The sequence below is a fragment of the Barbus barbus genome (assembly GCF_936440315.1).
Source record: "Barbus barbus genome assembly, chromosome: 34".
Lineage (NCBI taxonomy): Eukaryota > Metazoa > Chordata > Actinopteri > Cypriniformes > Cyprinidae > Barbus > Barbus barbus.
Window position 1 is genome coordinate 27,997,304 of NC_136762.1, and position 17,725 is coordinate 28,015,028.

At 37.2% G+C, this 17,725-nt stretch overlaps 1 protein-coding gene across 5 annotated transcripts in view; it reads left to right on the top strand.

Annotated features, from left to right (window-relative positions):
* Nucleotides 1–17,725, top strand: part of LOC306853992 (schwannomin-interacting protein 1) — a gene marked incomplete at its 3' end in the record, with an annotated part of 268,241 nt that overhangs the window by 246,900 nt on the left and 3,616 nt on the right. For all 5 annotated transcript variants that reach the window (XM_079391751.1, XM_079391752.1, XM_079391753.1 and 2 more), the window contains 2 exons: nt 1,908–2,025; nt 11,397–11,594. In XM_079391751.1, the coding sequence (XP_079247877.1) occupies nt 1,908–2,025; nt 11,397–11,594 (316 nt within the window). The remainder of the gene's footprint in view (nt 1–1,907; nt 2,026–11,396; nt 11,595–17,725) is intronic.

A 17,725-nucleotide genomic window follows, 5' to 3' on the forward strand; every position in this document is an offset into this window, starting at 1 on the left:
ATCTAATTGTGCTCTTATATATAACAGCTGAATAATCTTTGGTTGATTGTTATTCATTACATACCTTTCTATCAAAGTTATCTGACATTATCAAGCTGCATTTGTTCTGACACAGTTTAACGCTGAGCTCTTCTCATATTTTAGTACCATTTTCTAAACTATAGCGAATAAACTGTGATAATGTGAGAAATGTTGAAGGTGTCTGAATGCATTTTGGTTTGACTGTATATATATATATACACACAGACGGATCACAGGGAGCGTGTGGACACGGGCCTTTTCTTCAACTTTCCATGACCACAGTATGAGAGCGGAGCTGCGGCTCAGATAATGAAACAGCATCACGTTTCTGTGTTTGAGCTTTCAAACACTCTCTCTATGAACATGAAGGGCTTCCCCCTGCAGCTCCGCATCCCACACACACACACTCTTCCCAAAAGGGAAGCAGCTCCTTCACACACACACACACACAACTTTAACCTGAATCCCTGCTGCACACTTTCTGTTTCACATGACCGTGATGAGCACTTCTTGTCATTTCTCTGTCATGTTGACCCAGTGTCGTAATGCTGCTGTCATTACAGTAAAACACTAACACTGTGACCCACAGCGTTCTGCTCTAGATTCACCTTACTTTTGCTAGAGCCGTATGAAAATCCCTTGATCTTTAAGACGGGACACTACAGGCAAAATAGTTTTTTCATGCACTGGTCACTTTGGAGATGTTGGGCTGTTCTGCTTCCATAACTTGTCTTCTTTTAATATCTTCAGCATCCATATTTCTCTGTCTGCACCTGACTTTAATCATAATACATATATTCAAAGGCTGTTTTTGCAAAGACTTTGTTTCTTCACTTCAGCAGCACTTACACAAACCAAACTTCACTGTTTTATTCCTATTTATATTCTAAAGGCTTTTCCTGTGGAGGCTGTTGATATGTCATTTAGCTGATTTAAAAAAAAAAAAAAAAAAAAGTTTTAATTGTTTAAATCAAAACATTTTAAATCAGTGTTTTGTTGTTGTTGTTTTGCCTGTTTGTGATTTATGGAGTGATAAAAAGAGAAATGCAAAATCCCCTCTGTAAAACCCTTTAATATGTCAGCAGAATCAAATGAGAATTTGGCCTGGCTTCATCCATGATGCATATTAAACCAACACTTCAGAACGTCTGTCATGCAAAACATTGCTCTCATTAACTGTGATGAATAAACTGCTGAATTATGGTGATATCTGTTAAGATGTGTACTGTTAGTTAGTAAGTTCAATGTTTCTGTGTCTTGCTTTAAGGAGAGAGTGATTTCCATATGATAGATGTACTGTAATCTGACTTTATTCTGACTTTAACTGTGGAATTGTATTCAATTCTTTGTAGAAAAAAGCACGTTTTTAATTTCAGCCATGTCAACTAAATCTGCAATCAGACATTTTTAATTCTTTACATTTTTATGTTGTTCTTCATGACATTTTATTGCTAAAACACAATAACAAAAATCCCATTTTTAATGTCCTAAATTGCAAGCAGTTGCAAACCACACAGAGCGTGAAGTGAAGCACTCTAGTAACGTTCAGCTGGATCCTCGAGGCCAGTTTTCTGATGCCTCAGCAGTTCCTTTTCCTGCGCGTTTCACTGCTTTGTGTGACTTCTGGCGACATTGCTGCTGATGTCACCGCGGGTATTCCAGTGCTCTCACTGTGTGCTTTTCTCAAATCAACGCCGTTTTATTTATACAGCACATCCAAAACCATCACAATCAACCAAAGTACTGTACACAAGAGCATAAACATAAAACAGACATTCCCAGAGCGATTTCAAATACAGACATATCATCGTTCTACATTAGTAATGATTAAACTGACTGAAGCCTGACTGAGTTTCTGGGCTGAAATGTTTAACATATCCTCACAGGCTTCAGAGTGGAATGAACCTGCAGATCTGCTTCGTCAATGACAGCGGCAGCGACAAAGACAGCGATGCAGACGACAGCAAGACAGAGACCAGCCTGGACACACCGCTGTCTCCCATGGTACACACACACACACACACACACACACACGGGTGATGTTTCCTCTAACAGATTTTTGAGACAGCCCCATCCAGAATGCCCCTGAACTGGGGATGTTGTTTGCAAGCCTTGCCTTCCCAGCAGACATTGCTGCTGGTGTTACTGTAAGGTTACGGCAGAGAGGGTCAGAGAGTCAGAGAGGGTCACAGGCCAGAGAAATGACCCCAACTACACTGACCCTGTGCAATCATCATTCATCAGCACAATCATTACAACACACCTCAGCATCAACACGCATCAGTCACACACACACACACACAAGATTCAAGAGATTCAAGATTTTTATTCGTCACATACACAATTATACAGAGTATAACCAGCAGTGAAATATAAGTCAGGTCCGCTCCAAGGACAGTGCAATTGTATAGAATACAAGTCTGGTCAGCTATCCTTGTAGGGACTCTCCGTCGCCGTAATGGTTTTTATACAGTACAAACAATATATTCTATCAACCTACACCAACCCTACACCTAACCCTACCCCTCACAGGAAACCTTCAGCATTTTTACTTTGTCAAAAAAAACAAAAAAACTAACTCATTCTGTATGATTTATAAGCTTTTGTACCCATGGAGACCTCAATTTAGGTCCTCACCGTGACATGAGTCCCCATGAGTCTGTTTGTATTCAGGTTTAAGTCCCCACTAGGATATATAAACCTGCACACACACTCACACACACAAAGTTATATACAGTTAGATTAGTTATTGAATCTGAAAGCTCTTGTGAAAACAAGTGTACTTCAGCATCTGTATAAAAACAAGTGCTTCTTATAGAAATAATATACTTAAAAAACAATATAAGTGTGAACTGAAGGTAATGTTTTTAAACACTTAATTGCATGTTACAGGGTTTTTAGTTTTTTTCAAAATGCTTACATAGTTTTTGAAACTATGGCTCCACTTCTCAGAACTCTACACATAAAGGACACTATTGACTTGTTAGAGCTGCTATACAGCAGAATTTTATTTTGATTCTATTGTGAAGCTGCTGTGAAAGACTGGTTGCCCACTGAAGCTAAGCAGGGTTGAGCTGGTCAGTACCTGGATGGGAGACCTCTTGGGAAAACTAGGTTGCTGTTGGAAGAGGTGTTAGTGAGGCCAGCAGGGAGTGTTCACCCTGTGGTCTGTGTGGGTCCTAACGCCCCGGTATAGTGACGGGGACACTATACTGTAAAAAGCACGTCCTTCGGATGAGACGTTAAACCGAGGTCCTGACTCTCTGTGGTCATTAAAAATCCCTGGATGTCCTTCGAAAAAAAGTAGGGGTGTGACCTCGGCATCCTGGCCAAATCCCTGGTCTCTGACCATCATGGCCTCCTAATCATCCCCTTACACTGATTGGCTTCATCACTCTGTCTCCTCTCCACCAGTAAGCTGGTGTGTGGTGGGCGTTCTGGCGCAATATGGCTGCCGTTGCATCATCCAGGTGGATGCTGCACACTGGTGGTGGTTGAGGAGACCCCCCCCCTTCTATGTAAAGCGCTTTGAGTACCCAGAAAAGCGCTATATAAATGTAACAAATTATTATTATTATTAATTAATTATTATTATTATTATTATTAATTATAATTATTAGATGGATGGATGGATGGATGGATGGACAGACAAGATGGTTGGATAGATAGATAGTCGCGAATCTCGAAGGTGAAACTAAAAAACGATCGTGCATTCAAAAGCAGTTTCAATGCCAGGTGTAATCCCTGATGCCTGCAATTTTATATACAATCAGGGCTCTACGCTTACTTTTCTTTTTAGGAGCGCGTCAAATCAATAATAAAAAACTTTGATCAAAAATGAACCTTCTCATTACGAGATGATATTTGACTCCTTAGAGTGATTTACAGGGAATTAATTTTTTACCTTTGTAATGGCATTTTTCTAACTTTATTAAAAGTATGTTATATTTTGTCAAATTAAAAAATATATATGAATAAGCTTTTTATCATTTCTAATTAAAACAACAGAATAAAAACAAGTAAAGTAGAATAAGATACCAATCAAATGAAATCGGTATTTAAGGAATAAATGTACTACAGAGGTACAGAAGAACACACAAGTGGCTTGTAGGTGTATTTTCAGATGGTTAATGAGGCTCAGAGTGCAATTAAATTCATAAATTCATGTTGAGGTTAATGTTTTAAATATACAATTTTGAATGTAGAAATATTAAGGCCTGGTTTCACAGACAGGGCTTAGCCTAAGCGAGGATTAGGCCATAGTTCAATTAGGACATTTAAGTACTTTTTATTAACATGCCTTAGAAAAAAACATTACTGTTGTGCATCTTGAGACAAAACAAAGGCACTGATATGTTTTAAGATCAATCAGTGCAAGTTTATTTCAGTTGAAACAACTCAGAATTACATTTTAGTCTGGGACTAATCTTAAACCTTGTCTGTGAAACCGGGGGTAAATTTTAAATAACAGAAAAGATACTTAAAAATTTTACTAAAATTCACTGATTTTATCACTGAATCATTCATTTAATTGATTCGTTCGAACAGCTGATTCATTCAGGAATGAAGTAGAGCAGGGCTGTCCAAACTCGGTCCTGGAGGGCCGGTGTCCTGCAGAGTTTAGCTCCAGCTTGCCTCAACACACCTGCATGGAAGCTTCTAGTATGCCTAGTAAGAGCTTGATTAGCTGCTTCAGGTATGTCTAATTAGGGTTGGAGCTAAACTCTGCAGGACACCGGCCCTCCAGGACCGAGTTTGGACAGCCCTGAAGTAGACTGTCTTTATGAATGGGTAATTGAATCATTGACTCACTAGATTCGTTTAAAAACACAGTTCATTCATAAACGATACACCGCTGTGTTTGAATGGAGATGCGCAGCGGCTTGGCTGGGACTTTGTTTGAAACTATTTTCGTTGATGAAATAGAGCTAAACAAGGCAATTGTGTTGTAGTCAGACAATATGAGTCATTTAATGGTCACTTCTTGTTTAATGAACTGTTGTATTAAATCAATATCACATTTGCAAACTCCCTTAATAATCATTAAAAGCTGTCCCTCATCTTAGTTCATCGTGATCTCACAAAACTCCATTATAATCAACGAAGGTCAGTCGCACTGTTGCTCCTAAATATTTGTTCATAGTCGCACGCAGTAGTTTTCAGTCGCAAACGGGATCATGAGCATAGGGATGCTCAGGACGCACTGAAGTTATTTAACAGTAATCAGTTTTTCCACATGTTCATGGCCGTTGTTTCACAGTTGAAAAGAGACGGACATCAAAATAGCTGAGACTGCAACAACAGACGCTCACATTGACAAGCGCTTATGAGCAAGAGGGTATGAGACAGCTCAGCTTTGGTTTAAAAGAGTTCAAAAATATTTGTTATCAGTCATGACTTAACGGGGAAAAATAGAGCAGACACTGAACATGGTTGAAGCTTTCTAGAGTGCGTGCGCCGACCGCCCGCGTGCAACTTCAAATGGAGTATACTTTGAAAGGCTGCACGTTCGTATACAAAAATTAAGTAAAGTTAGCGTCGGTGGATGTTAAAAAGAAAATCGATTTTCATTAGAAACAAATCGACGTAAACTACACATTCGAGTTAATTGATAAAATCGATTTATCGCCCAGCCCTACCCCATTCTGACCCTCTGTCTAAAACGAGTTGTTTTTAAGGGGCGTGTCCTTTAAGGCTCGTCAGTAATCAGCCACTGTTATGATTGGATAAAGTCACTGCATAGGAAACAGTATCAACACCCCTCACTATTGATAGTTTTCTCATGACGTCACACCTTTATAGGAACGCCCACCTGGAGGGCAAAACGAAGCTTTGCTCCACTGACCGCCAGTTATTTTTACGCAGATTGCATCAAGTAGTATTGTAGTAAAATGCAGATATTAGAAGGCGAAATTCAGTAAACGCCTTATTGATGATGTATATTTTGTACAGGCAAACAGATGAAGTCACAATACAAACACAACGTGCAAAGCTTCACATTAAATGGTTTCCCGTTGAAAACCGTTATAAGGAAAACATTGAACCGTTAAGTGGATTGCGTTCATATTCCGGCCTCATCTGTTTAGTCTATGTAAATTATGCGTCATTAATATGGTGACTGCTGAATTTGATCTTTTAATATTACTGTTTTGAATATATTAAGGCACTTTAAGTGTTTTTACAATGTTTTGTCGCACTGTTTAATGATTGAAATATTGCCGTGGGTGCTTAATATGGATTGCAAATGGGCAAAACTTGAATTTTGGTCACATACCTTTGTTTTATTCTTTTGAGAGGTGATCTAAATATTTGCGGCTGTGAAACAGATGAGAAGTTGACACGCTTGTGCTGCAGTTCTATGGATGTTTTGCCCTCCAGGTCTTTGAGCCGGTCACGTGACTGAAAGCCATGAATTGCATTAGGGATGCAACGATACCATTTTTTCAGATCCGATCCAGACAATTCTGAGTATCGGCCAATTCCGATCCGATCCGATACCAGTGCAGTTTTTTTTTTTTTTTATCAATGTAGAATTTCTATAACTCTGTGTCACTCTTTTGAGTGTTAAACACAATCTATTTGTTGTTGTTTACACCTGGTCACTTCATGCATTTTGTAATATAAATCCGATCGCTCAAACCACTTCAGGAGGTGGTCTGGGCCGTATTCCAAATGAAACTGGACATGTGCAAACGCATCTGGATGTTGAAACCACATATTTAAATTTTACTTGTCCCAAAATGTAAAAAATAAAAATAACCGTGTGAGACCGTGTTATAGGCTATATGACATTATAGTCAGATGACTGCACTAATGCAACACGCATCGCCGCGGACGAGTATCTCTTCAGAAGACACGCAAACTGCTGCGAATGAAACTGAAAGTAAGACGCAGGCGATCAACACAATACTCTTCATTAAAAGTATAAGACAAACTTATCTTTCCAGTGCTGATGCCACGTGCTGTCCTATTGCGGTCTTTGATCTTGAAATGAGCTGATAATTAATCAAATGCAGCGCTTATCTTTTGATTTCGTTGACGTGAACTTCGTTACATTTAAATATAGCGCAGGAATTGAAGATCGGATTTATATCTGTTTTGCGACTTTGTGGCCATGTGTAAATTAAAACATTTCAACAAATCACATAGATATCCTGTCAGCGAAAACGCATGAAATGACCAGGTGTAAACAGGCCCATTCATAATCTATGACAAAAATATTATTATAAATTAGGTTAATGGATAATTTAGCAGCAAAATTGATTCTAGAAAAATCATGAGTGCACAATTTTATAAAATCTAAACATTTAGTGATAACATTATTTAGTGGGGAACAAATAAAAGTGAATATGCGAAGGACTATATCTGGTAAAATGTTACACATTGCTCATTGTATTGTTGTAAAATACATTAATGAAAACAAGTAAATTTATTTATTTATAAATATAAACTACAAAATTAAAAGACATTTCTGAAGAACAATGAAGGCAGCGACATATGATAGAGGAGTCCTATCTATCATACATGTTGCTGCCTCCATTACTGTGCTATACATTAGATTATTAATAGCCTTGATAGGACAGAACAAGAAATGCTTTAAATAATATTTCATTGCGCAAAAGCATTATAATAGGAAAAGCTCCAATAGAGATTACAAAGCGCTTATAGCTTCCCGTGCGCAGAATGATGCGCTTGAATCAGCACCGAGTCACAGCGCGCAGCTCCACATAGAGAAGTTCAAAGCACAAAGGAAACAGATATTGGTGCGTAGCTTATTAAATCTGTGCATAGTTTATTGATCCTTTTCGTTTAACAGTTTTAAATCTATTATTGAGCGCTCTTGGAGAGAGTTTCATTGTCTTGACTGTCTTAACCGAACGTGACACAGTTTGAATGCTGAACGAAGGATGACAGACAGAAGCAGCGGAGAGAAGAATTTACTCGAACTTGAATTTAACAACTTAAATATTCATCTGTACCTCACATTAAACTATGGAACGGCTTCAGAACACTTGGACTTTGACTTTATGGTGCTTTCTAATGTTTTTGTGCTTTCGTGGGGCTTAAATATCACAGAATAGTATACGCACAATATCGGATTTGGATCGGTCTCGTCTGACCGATACTCGATCCGGCAGAGATTCCAGTATCGGAGCCGATACCGATCCTGAGTATCGGATCGATGCATCCCTAAATTGCATGTGAGTGTTTTGACAACATGATCAAAATAAAACGGTCATTTCCAGACAAAGCAACTTACGGTTTATGATGCATATAGTACCACTTCATCTCTCAACAAATGTTTCTTTGTGAACTCTCCATGACACTGTGCCTCGATTACAAAACAAAATGCTCCGATCAATCCTCAGATGTGATCTGGGGTGCCATTAATGCCACTCGAGTGGTGGACTGTGTCAGAAGTCAAAGTCAAAGTTTATTTATAAAGCACTTTTTTAGAAACAACAAGTGTTTACCAAAGTGCTGTACAGACATGGATAAGACAATATCACAAACAGAATAAACAAAGAAAAAAAAATGATGAAATATTATAAAATAAAATAGCAGCTCTCACACAGTGTTAAACGCCAGACTATAAAGGTAGGTTTTTAAGCTAGACTTAAAAACTGAAAGTGTTTGGGCCTTTCTAACATGTAAAGGCAGATTATTTCAAAGTCTAGGACCCACCACTGCAAACGCACGGTCACCCCTGCTCTTCAGCCTTACACGAGGGACAACTAACAGTAAATGTTCAGCGGACCTAAGTCCCCTCGATGGAGCATATGGCTGTATTAAGTCTGAAAGATATGTCGGTGCCAGACCATTTAATGCTTTAAAAACTAAGATTAAAATCTTAAAATCAATTCTAAAACGAATGGGAAGCCAATGAAGAGAGGCCAAAACGGGAGTAATATGATCCCGCTTTCGTGTTCCCATTAACAAACGAGCTGCAGCATTCTGAACCATCTGTAGTCTGGTAAGGGAGGCCTGACTAATGCCTACATAAAGTCCATTACAGTAGTCAAGATGGGATGATATAAAAATGTGTATAATTCTTTCAAAATCTTTAAAAGACAGGAAAGATTTAAGCTTAGAAAGTTGCCTCAGCTGGAAGAAACTAGATTTAATTACCAAATCAATCTGTTTATCCAATTTAAAATCACTATCCATTAAAACTCCCAAGTTTTTTACAGAAGGCTTCACAAATGGTTTTAAAACACATAAATCCAGGTCAGGAGGCCCACAGGCACCCCCTGGAGTGAACAATATAACTTCTGTCTTATCCTCATTACATTTTTTAAAAATTGTTGCCATCCAGGCTTTAATTTCCTCTAGGCAACACAAAAGTGGTGCTATAGAATTTTAATGATTTGTTTCAATGGCAGATATAATTGTGTATCATTTACATAACAATGAAACAAAACATTATACTTCCTGAAAATAGATCCTAGAGAAAGTATATATAAAGAAAATAACATAGGCCCCAAAATGGAGCCCTGAGGAACCCCACACGAGAAACATGCAGACAAGGACATCAAATCCCCAAGGCGGACAGAAAAGCTTCTGCCAGACAAATATGATCGAAACCACTCCAACACAATACCCTTAATGCCAACACACTGTTCGATACGAGATATCAAGATGTTATGGTCTACAGTGTCGAATGCAGCTGTGAGATCTAGGAGCATAAGAACAGCATAGTCACCTGAGTCAGTGGCAAGGAGCGGATCGTTAAAAACTTTCAATAGGGCTGTCTCTGTGCTGTGTATGGATGTAAAACCAGACTGAAACACCTCATGGAGCCCGTGTACATTTAAAAAGGAATACAGTTGTGTGAATACAACTTTCTCCAGTATCTTAGAAAGAAACAGGAGTTTTGAGATGAGCCTAAAATTAGCAAGGACCGATGAATCCAAGTTATATCACTGGTTCCACAATTGCATGTTTAAACAACTGAGGTACACGAACACACAAACATGCAAAGTGAACACGCATCTGTATACTGTATCCAATGTAGACAAGATAACAGCAGTGATTGTGATTTATATTTGATTTAACGCAACGCGACACTCGCATTCTGCGTGATCAAGTGTTAACTTGTGTTATCAAGTTAAAGTGTTATTAAAGTGTTATCAAGTGACTGAACACCAGTAGGCAGGGCCTATTGTGAGAAGATGACTATTCGTCGATGTCTTGCTCTGGAGGCGTGTTTATGTAAATGTTTGTGCCCCTGTGACGTCACCTTGCACCTCGGATCCAAAACAAGACATTTTTGGAGCTTGATTAAATAAATGCTTTGTTTATAATGAGGAGGATGGTTTAAGCTATGAAACCTGGAGGATGTTTTAATGGTACAAAGACCTCTTATATGCCAAATGATCAAGGCATTTCTTATGTCATGACCTCTTTCATTTGAATTTTTTTAAATTGATTTGAATGCACTACAAGTGCACACTCAATAAAACGTTTTTCACAGGGGTTCATGTCTAATGTCACTCATTTGGGAAATTATTTTTCTCTCTGTGACCCATCTGACCTTTTACTGACACTCAAATAAAACTTTAATAATTGCATTTATAAGCACTAATGATCAAATCTCTGGCTTCATTATCCAGCAAACACTGAATTACAGTGGATCCAAAATCAGAGACGGTGTCAAAACTCAGGGATGTAGAAATAAACAAAGCTTTAGGATTTTAAATGATAGCATTTAATGTTAATTTGTAAAATTAAGCAGGAACATTTTAATGTGTCTTATCAAAAGAAAGCATGGATTATCTCAGATCATACAGGAGAACAGGATCATCAGGGTTTGAGTTTATGCAGTTGTTGTATAAACTGTTATGTTACACAATCAAATCGTTTCCAGTGTATGCTGAGCTTCACTGGCTCCAGATGGAGAGCGGTCTACTATTTGTGAACCTGGACCACAAAACCAGTCATAAGGGTCAATTTTTTGAAATTGAGATTTGTACATCATCTGAAAGTTGAATAAATAATCTTTCCATTGATGTATGGTTTGTTATGATAGGACAATATTTGTCTGAGATACAACTATTTGAAAATCTGGAATCTGAGGGAGCAAACAAATCTAAATATTGAGAAAATCTCCTTTAAAGTTGTTCAAATGAGGTTCTTAGCAATGCATATTACTAATCAAAAATGAAGTTTTGATATATTTACGGTAGGAAATTTACAAAATATCTTCATGGAACATGATCTGTACTTAATATCGTAATGATTTTTGGCATAAAAGAGAAATGTATAATTTTGATCCATACAATGTATTGTTGGCTATTGCTACAGATATACCTGTGCTACTGATGACTGCTTTTGTGCTCCAGAGTCACAATTGTCTTCTGTCCATCTGTCCTCAGAGCAAACAGAGCTCATCCTACTCGGACAGAGACACCACGGAGGACGACTCGGAGTCTCTGGAAGACATGGACTTCTTGAGCCGACAGAAGAAGCTGCAGGCCGAGGCCAAGCTGGCTCTCGCGATGGCCAAACCCATGGCCAAGATGCAGGTGGAGGTGGAGAAGCAGAACCGTAAGAAGTCTCCTGTGGCGGACCTGGTACGTGTGCTTCTCTCTGAACCACAGTGGTGAGGAACTCCAGCCAGCGCTAGTGAGAGCCGATCGCTCAAAAACAAAGAGTCATTGATTACAGAACGATGTCAGTCAGTCAGCATTGGGAAGGTTACTTTGGAAATGTCATAGGTTACAGATTACAAGTTGCCCTGTCTAAAATGTAACAAGTAGTGTAACTATTTCAATTACTTTATTAAAGTAATGTAACTGATTACATTTGATTACTTTTCTAAATTTCTGTTTTCAACTGTTAATCATTTTGAAACATTTAAAGCTGGCAGGGTTAACCTTACAGAACTCAACACTGATTACTGTCAGACTGTAACAATCCATCATCACTTCAATTAAGAAGGAAACACTGGCGTCTAACAATGGCTTGGAAAAAAAGCTTAAAAAGAAACGTAAAAAAAAAAAAGAATTTACATAAACCTATCAAATAGGAAATAAAACCGTTATCGAAATGTGTATTATTTATGTGGTCAAAAATACAGTAATATTGTGAAATATTATTGCAATTTATAGTATTTTTGTCTTATTGTAATATACTTTAAAATATAATTTATTTCTGTGATGCAGCGCTGAATTTTCATCAGCCATTACTCCAGTCTTCAGAAATCATTCTAATGTGCTGAGTTATTATCAGTGTTGAAACTGTTGTGCTGAGTAATTCTTTTTGGAACCTGTGATACTTTTTTCTTTGATTCATTGCTGAATAAAAATGTAAAAAGTACAGCATTTATTCAAAATAGAAATCGGTAACACTTTAGAATTATGTTCCATCATTAATGAATAACTACACAAGAACACATGAGTAACGCAATATTAGCACTCTAGTAACTATTAGTAACTAACAAGAAACTCTGATTAATGAATTAGGAAGTAATAGTGCTTAGTCGAATGTAGTAGTTCACTATTAGCTAATCAGTAACTATTATTTTTTCATACCTCCCTAAGAACTACTAAGAAATATAGTATACAGGTTCATAATTAATATGAATAATACATAATAAATAATTTATTATAAAGTAAAGGTCATGGTAACCCACTAGTAATGACTCAAGTATTACCCAATTCTTCTGAAGAAACTACTAATTATTTGGATCAGTATTCTAAAGTGAATAACATGGTTAATGCTCTAGTAATGACTGAAATCATTGTAAGCTTTTGAGAGTGTTGTAAAGCATTGGATAGTAATCATTCAGGTGTTACTACATCCTTCTAAAGGAATCAGTATTCTAACGTGAAGATCGTGATAACTCCCTAGAAATTACTGAAGTCATTGTAAACTTTTAAGGTTTTTGTAAGGTTCTGGTCAGTAATTAATTTTGCTAGATTTGGCAACACTTAAATCATTACTAGTGGGTTACCATCATCTTCATTTTAGAATTAATTAAATATTATGCATAATTCACATTAATTATGAACCTGTATACAGCAGTTCTTATAGTAGCTCTCCAGGATATATTAAAAAATAGTAGTTATTGATTAGCTAACAGGGAACTGCCAGTTTCAACTGAGCGCTATTACTTACTAAATCACTAATCATAGTTTCTTGTTATGTAATAGTAATTACTACAATGTTAATAGTGCATTAGTGACTTGTTCCTGTGTAGTTATTCATTAACAAAGGATCAGTATTCTAAAGTGTTACCCAGAAAAGTCTTTGCTGTCACTTTTTATCCATTGAAGAATTAATTTCTTAACAAAAAAAAAATTACCCCAAACTTTTGAATAGTATATTGTAACACAAACTTTATATTTTGAATAAACACTGTTCTTTTGAACTTTTTATTTATAAAAGAAAAAGGTATCACAGGTCCCAAAAAATACTAAGCAGAGATAACTATTTCCAACATTGATAGTAAATCAGTATATTATTATGATTTCTGAAGATCATGTGACACTGAAGACTGGAGTAATGATGCTGAAAATACAGCTGCAGATCACAGAAATAAATTACATTGTAAACTATATTAAAAATACAAAACTGTTATTTTAAATTGCTATTATATTTCACAAAATTACCTTTTTTCTGTGTTTTTGATCGAAAAGATGTAGCCTTGATGAGCAGAAGAAACTTCTTTAAAAAACATAAAAAATCTTACTGATCCTGAACTTTTGAGCAGCAGTGTATATTATTACTGTAATAAGTACTCTTTTTTAAAAGTATGCTAAATTGTATTTTACACATGGAAAATCAATAATTTAAATAAATATATTAGTGCTGTCAAATGATTAATCGCGATTAATCACATCAAAAATATAAGTTTTTATTTACATAATATATGTGTTGGTTACACTTTATTTCGATAGTCCACTTTAGACATTCTACTAACTATAAGTAACTTTGCAACTACATGTCTACTAACTCTCATTACTTTGCAACTACATGTCTAACTCTCAGTAGGGTAGGTTTAGGGTTAGTAGAGTACTTGCAAAGTTTCTTATACTAGTATGTATGTTGTATGTTGTGGACCCATCAAAATAAAGTGTTAGAAGATATTAAGCAGACGGTCTACTAATACTCTAATGACTGCTAGTAGACATGTAGTTACTTACTGTTAGTAGAATGACTAAAGTGGACTATCAAAATAAAGTGTTACCTGTTATTTTTATATATTAATTATATTTATAAGAATATAAATATATAAATGGATGTAAATATTTTCAAAATATATAGTGTATGTCTGTGTGTGTGTGTGTGTGTGTGTGTATACACATAATATATATACATAATGCACAGATATATTATGTAAATAAAAACTTTTATTTTGGATGCGATTAATCGTTTGACAGCACTTACATGTATATATGTTTTAGGGTTGAATGTGTAGTCTGTGGTGTCTTTACACAGATGGAATATTATCATGACACACTGTAGGTGACGTGTATTGGTCAGTTTAAATATAGAAATACAATCAAAACAGTAATGGTGATATAAGCAGAGTTCCAGGAGAAGGAGTAGCGTGATGCACTGAGAACGCCTCCACTCCACCGCTGAACTGAAACTGTGACACACCGCAGGAAGCAGATGGAGCTGGAGTGACGCCATGAATAGCGAACGCGACTCACATCAGGCTCACGCCACAGGGGCACACTCGTGGGGGAATTCTCCCGCAGCTTGAGAAACATACGCATGCGGCATAAAACACTGCCCACAGAGAGACGGACAGCGAAACTGTGGCGTGATGCGCTCTCAGAGGGCATCTGCTGAGCTCACCGCCAGCTCCTCCAGCGCTGCTGCACATGAGAACAAAACTGACCTTTGCTCTGACAATTCCTTCCAAACACATCGGGCTCTGAACATGGTGCTGCTGATGCTGTTTCTCGGGACAGCCCATCCTTAGATCATCTCCTCTCGACTTGCTGAGGAGTGGCTATAAGTTCTTAGCCATGCATATTACTAATCAAAAAGTTTTGATATATTTACAGTAGAAAATTTACTAAATATCTTCATGGAACATAATCTTTATTTAATATCCTAATCCTAAGGGGGAAGTCGTGGCCTAATGGTTAGAGAGTCTGACTCGTAACCAAAAGCTTGCGAGTTTGAGTCTTAGGTCCAGCAGGGATTGTAGGTGGGGGGAGTGAATGTCCAGCGCTCTCTCCACCCTCAATACCACGACTGAGGTGCCCTTGAGCAAGACACCGAACCCCCAACTGCTCCCCGGGCGCCGCAGCATAAATGCCCACTGCTCCGGGTGTGTGTTCACGGTGTGTGTGTGTTCACTGCTGTGTGTGTGTGTGTGTTCACTGCTGTGTGTGTGTGTGTGTTCACTGCTGTGTGTGTGTGTGTGTGTGTGTGTGTGTGTTCACTGCTGTGTGTGTGTGTGTGTGTGTGTGTGTTCACTGCTGTGTGTGTGTGTGTGTTCACTGCTGTGTGTGTGTGTGTGTGTGTGTGTGTGTTCACTGCTGTGTGTGTGTGTGTGTGTGTGTGTGTGTGTGTGTGTTCACTGCTGTGTGTGTGTGTGTGTGTGTGTTCACTGCTGTGTGTGTGTGTGTGTTCACTGCTGTGTGTGTGTGTGTGTGTGTGTGTGTGTGTGTGTGTGTGTGTGTGTGTTCACTACTGTGTGTGTGTGTGTGTTCACTGCTGTGTGTGTGTGTGTGTTCACTGTGTGTGTGTGCATGTTGGATGGGTTAAATGCAGAGCACGAATTCCGAGTATGGGTCACCATACTTGGCTGAATGTCACTTCACTTCACTTTTTTCTAATGATTTTTGTCATAAAAGAGAAATGTATAATTTTGATCCATACAATGTATTGTTGTCTATTGCTACAGATATACCTGTGTTACTCATGACTGCTTTTGTGCTGCAGGGTCAGGTATTGGCTGTATAACACCACCTCGCATCAGAGCTGTTACTCTATCGTGTGTTAGGGTTAGGTCAGCATCTACAGCTCCTGTCCGTATGCTAGGGACAAGACTGTTCTCAGACTCAGATTGCATTGCTGAATAGTACAGGGCCTGTAGATGTGAATGCACAGCAACGACATGCAATTCTCATTTAAACACATTTGTATTAGTCATAACTTGAAACTTTCACACACACTGTCACATGGCGTATACAGTACTTCAAAACTGAAGTAGACTTTGGGATTGAGACAGCAGGAAAATCCGATTTTATCATATATCCACACACACCTCTGTTAAAGCATTTGATTATTTCATACATACATACATATATATATATATATATATATATATATATATATATATATTAGTTCTGTCAAAGTTTTTGATTACATAGTATACTGTATGCGTTTGTACTGTGTATATTTATTATGTATATATTTAAGAAAAATATGTTACATTTATATATTAAATATATTTATATATAATAAAAATGACATGAATATAAATATATACATTTAAATACATGTAAATATTTTCCAAATATATGCTGTATGTGTGTGTATTTATATATGCATAATAAATATCCACAGTACACGCACATATATTACATAAACACAAACTTTTATTTTGGATGTGATTAATCTAGATCTATCATTTGACAGCATATATATATATATATATATAATATATGAACCTGAACACACTTGAACCACTTTTAGTCAAGTCACATTCATTTTTATAAGTGCTTTATGCAATACAGATTATTTCAAAGCAGGTTTCTAGAAACAACCAGGAAAATAACAGTTGCAAAATTCATGAATTATGAAACACATTAACTTTTAGCTGTAAGCGTCGATACAGAAAGCAATAGTGTTATTATTCAGATCAGTTCAGGTTTTTGTCTCGTAATATCAGTGCAGGCAAACCTATAATATTACTGAATATTAATTCAAAGAAATTCGCCTTCCAGTTTCCTGCATATGAGAGTTAATCTGGGATTATTATTTTTGTAATAATATATTGATACTAAAACCTTAAACCTTGCAACAACCTGTATCTAATATCAAAAAATAAAAAAATCTGGGATTTTGAGTGAACAACAGTCTCAAACTTGCTAAACAGAAGTGATTTTTCCTCTCTTCTAGCGCGTGTGAGTCCTCTTTGTCTGTTAATGATATGAAATCATGACTCATGCGTTTAACTCTTCACTTCTGGGTCCCTGCAGTTGATTTTAGAGCAGGATTAATCTGACTCTTACAGTTACACAGAAGCATTCATGTAGCCTCGCTTCACTGGCTGCAGAGTTAACATTCCCTTCACAAACTAGAGTATAAGCCCAGCTCATTATTGTCTTACGGCGCTCATATCTGTCTAAAATGGGGAAAAACATCTGAATAGGAACAAGGTCAAAGCTAGTGAAGGAATGCGAAAGTAAAAGTGCAGTGTGTCAGAATGAAGCGAGTCCTCCTGGGAACTTCAGATGGGTGATTTACCTGAAGAATTACCATGTGTGATACTGCTATTTGTAATGAGAAAAACCTGCTTTAGTTTCTGTTGTTTATTTTTGTTCATTACTCCTCATGTCTGCTGCTCAGACAGACTTCGCTATCATAACCCCAGAATTAGAAATAATAATAACCCATGATTCTCTGGAATAGCTGACTGTGATTGGTCAGTGGTGATGATAGACTGAATAACTGACCGCTGATGTATTACATAGATTCAACAGATGAAAGCATTATATAGCATCCGTTACTTGTG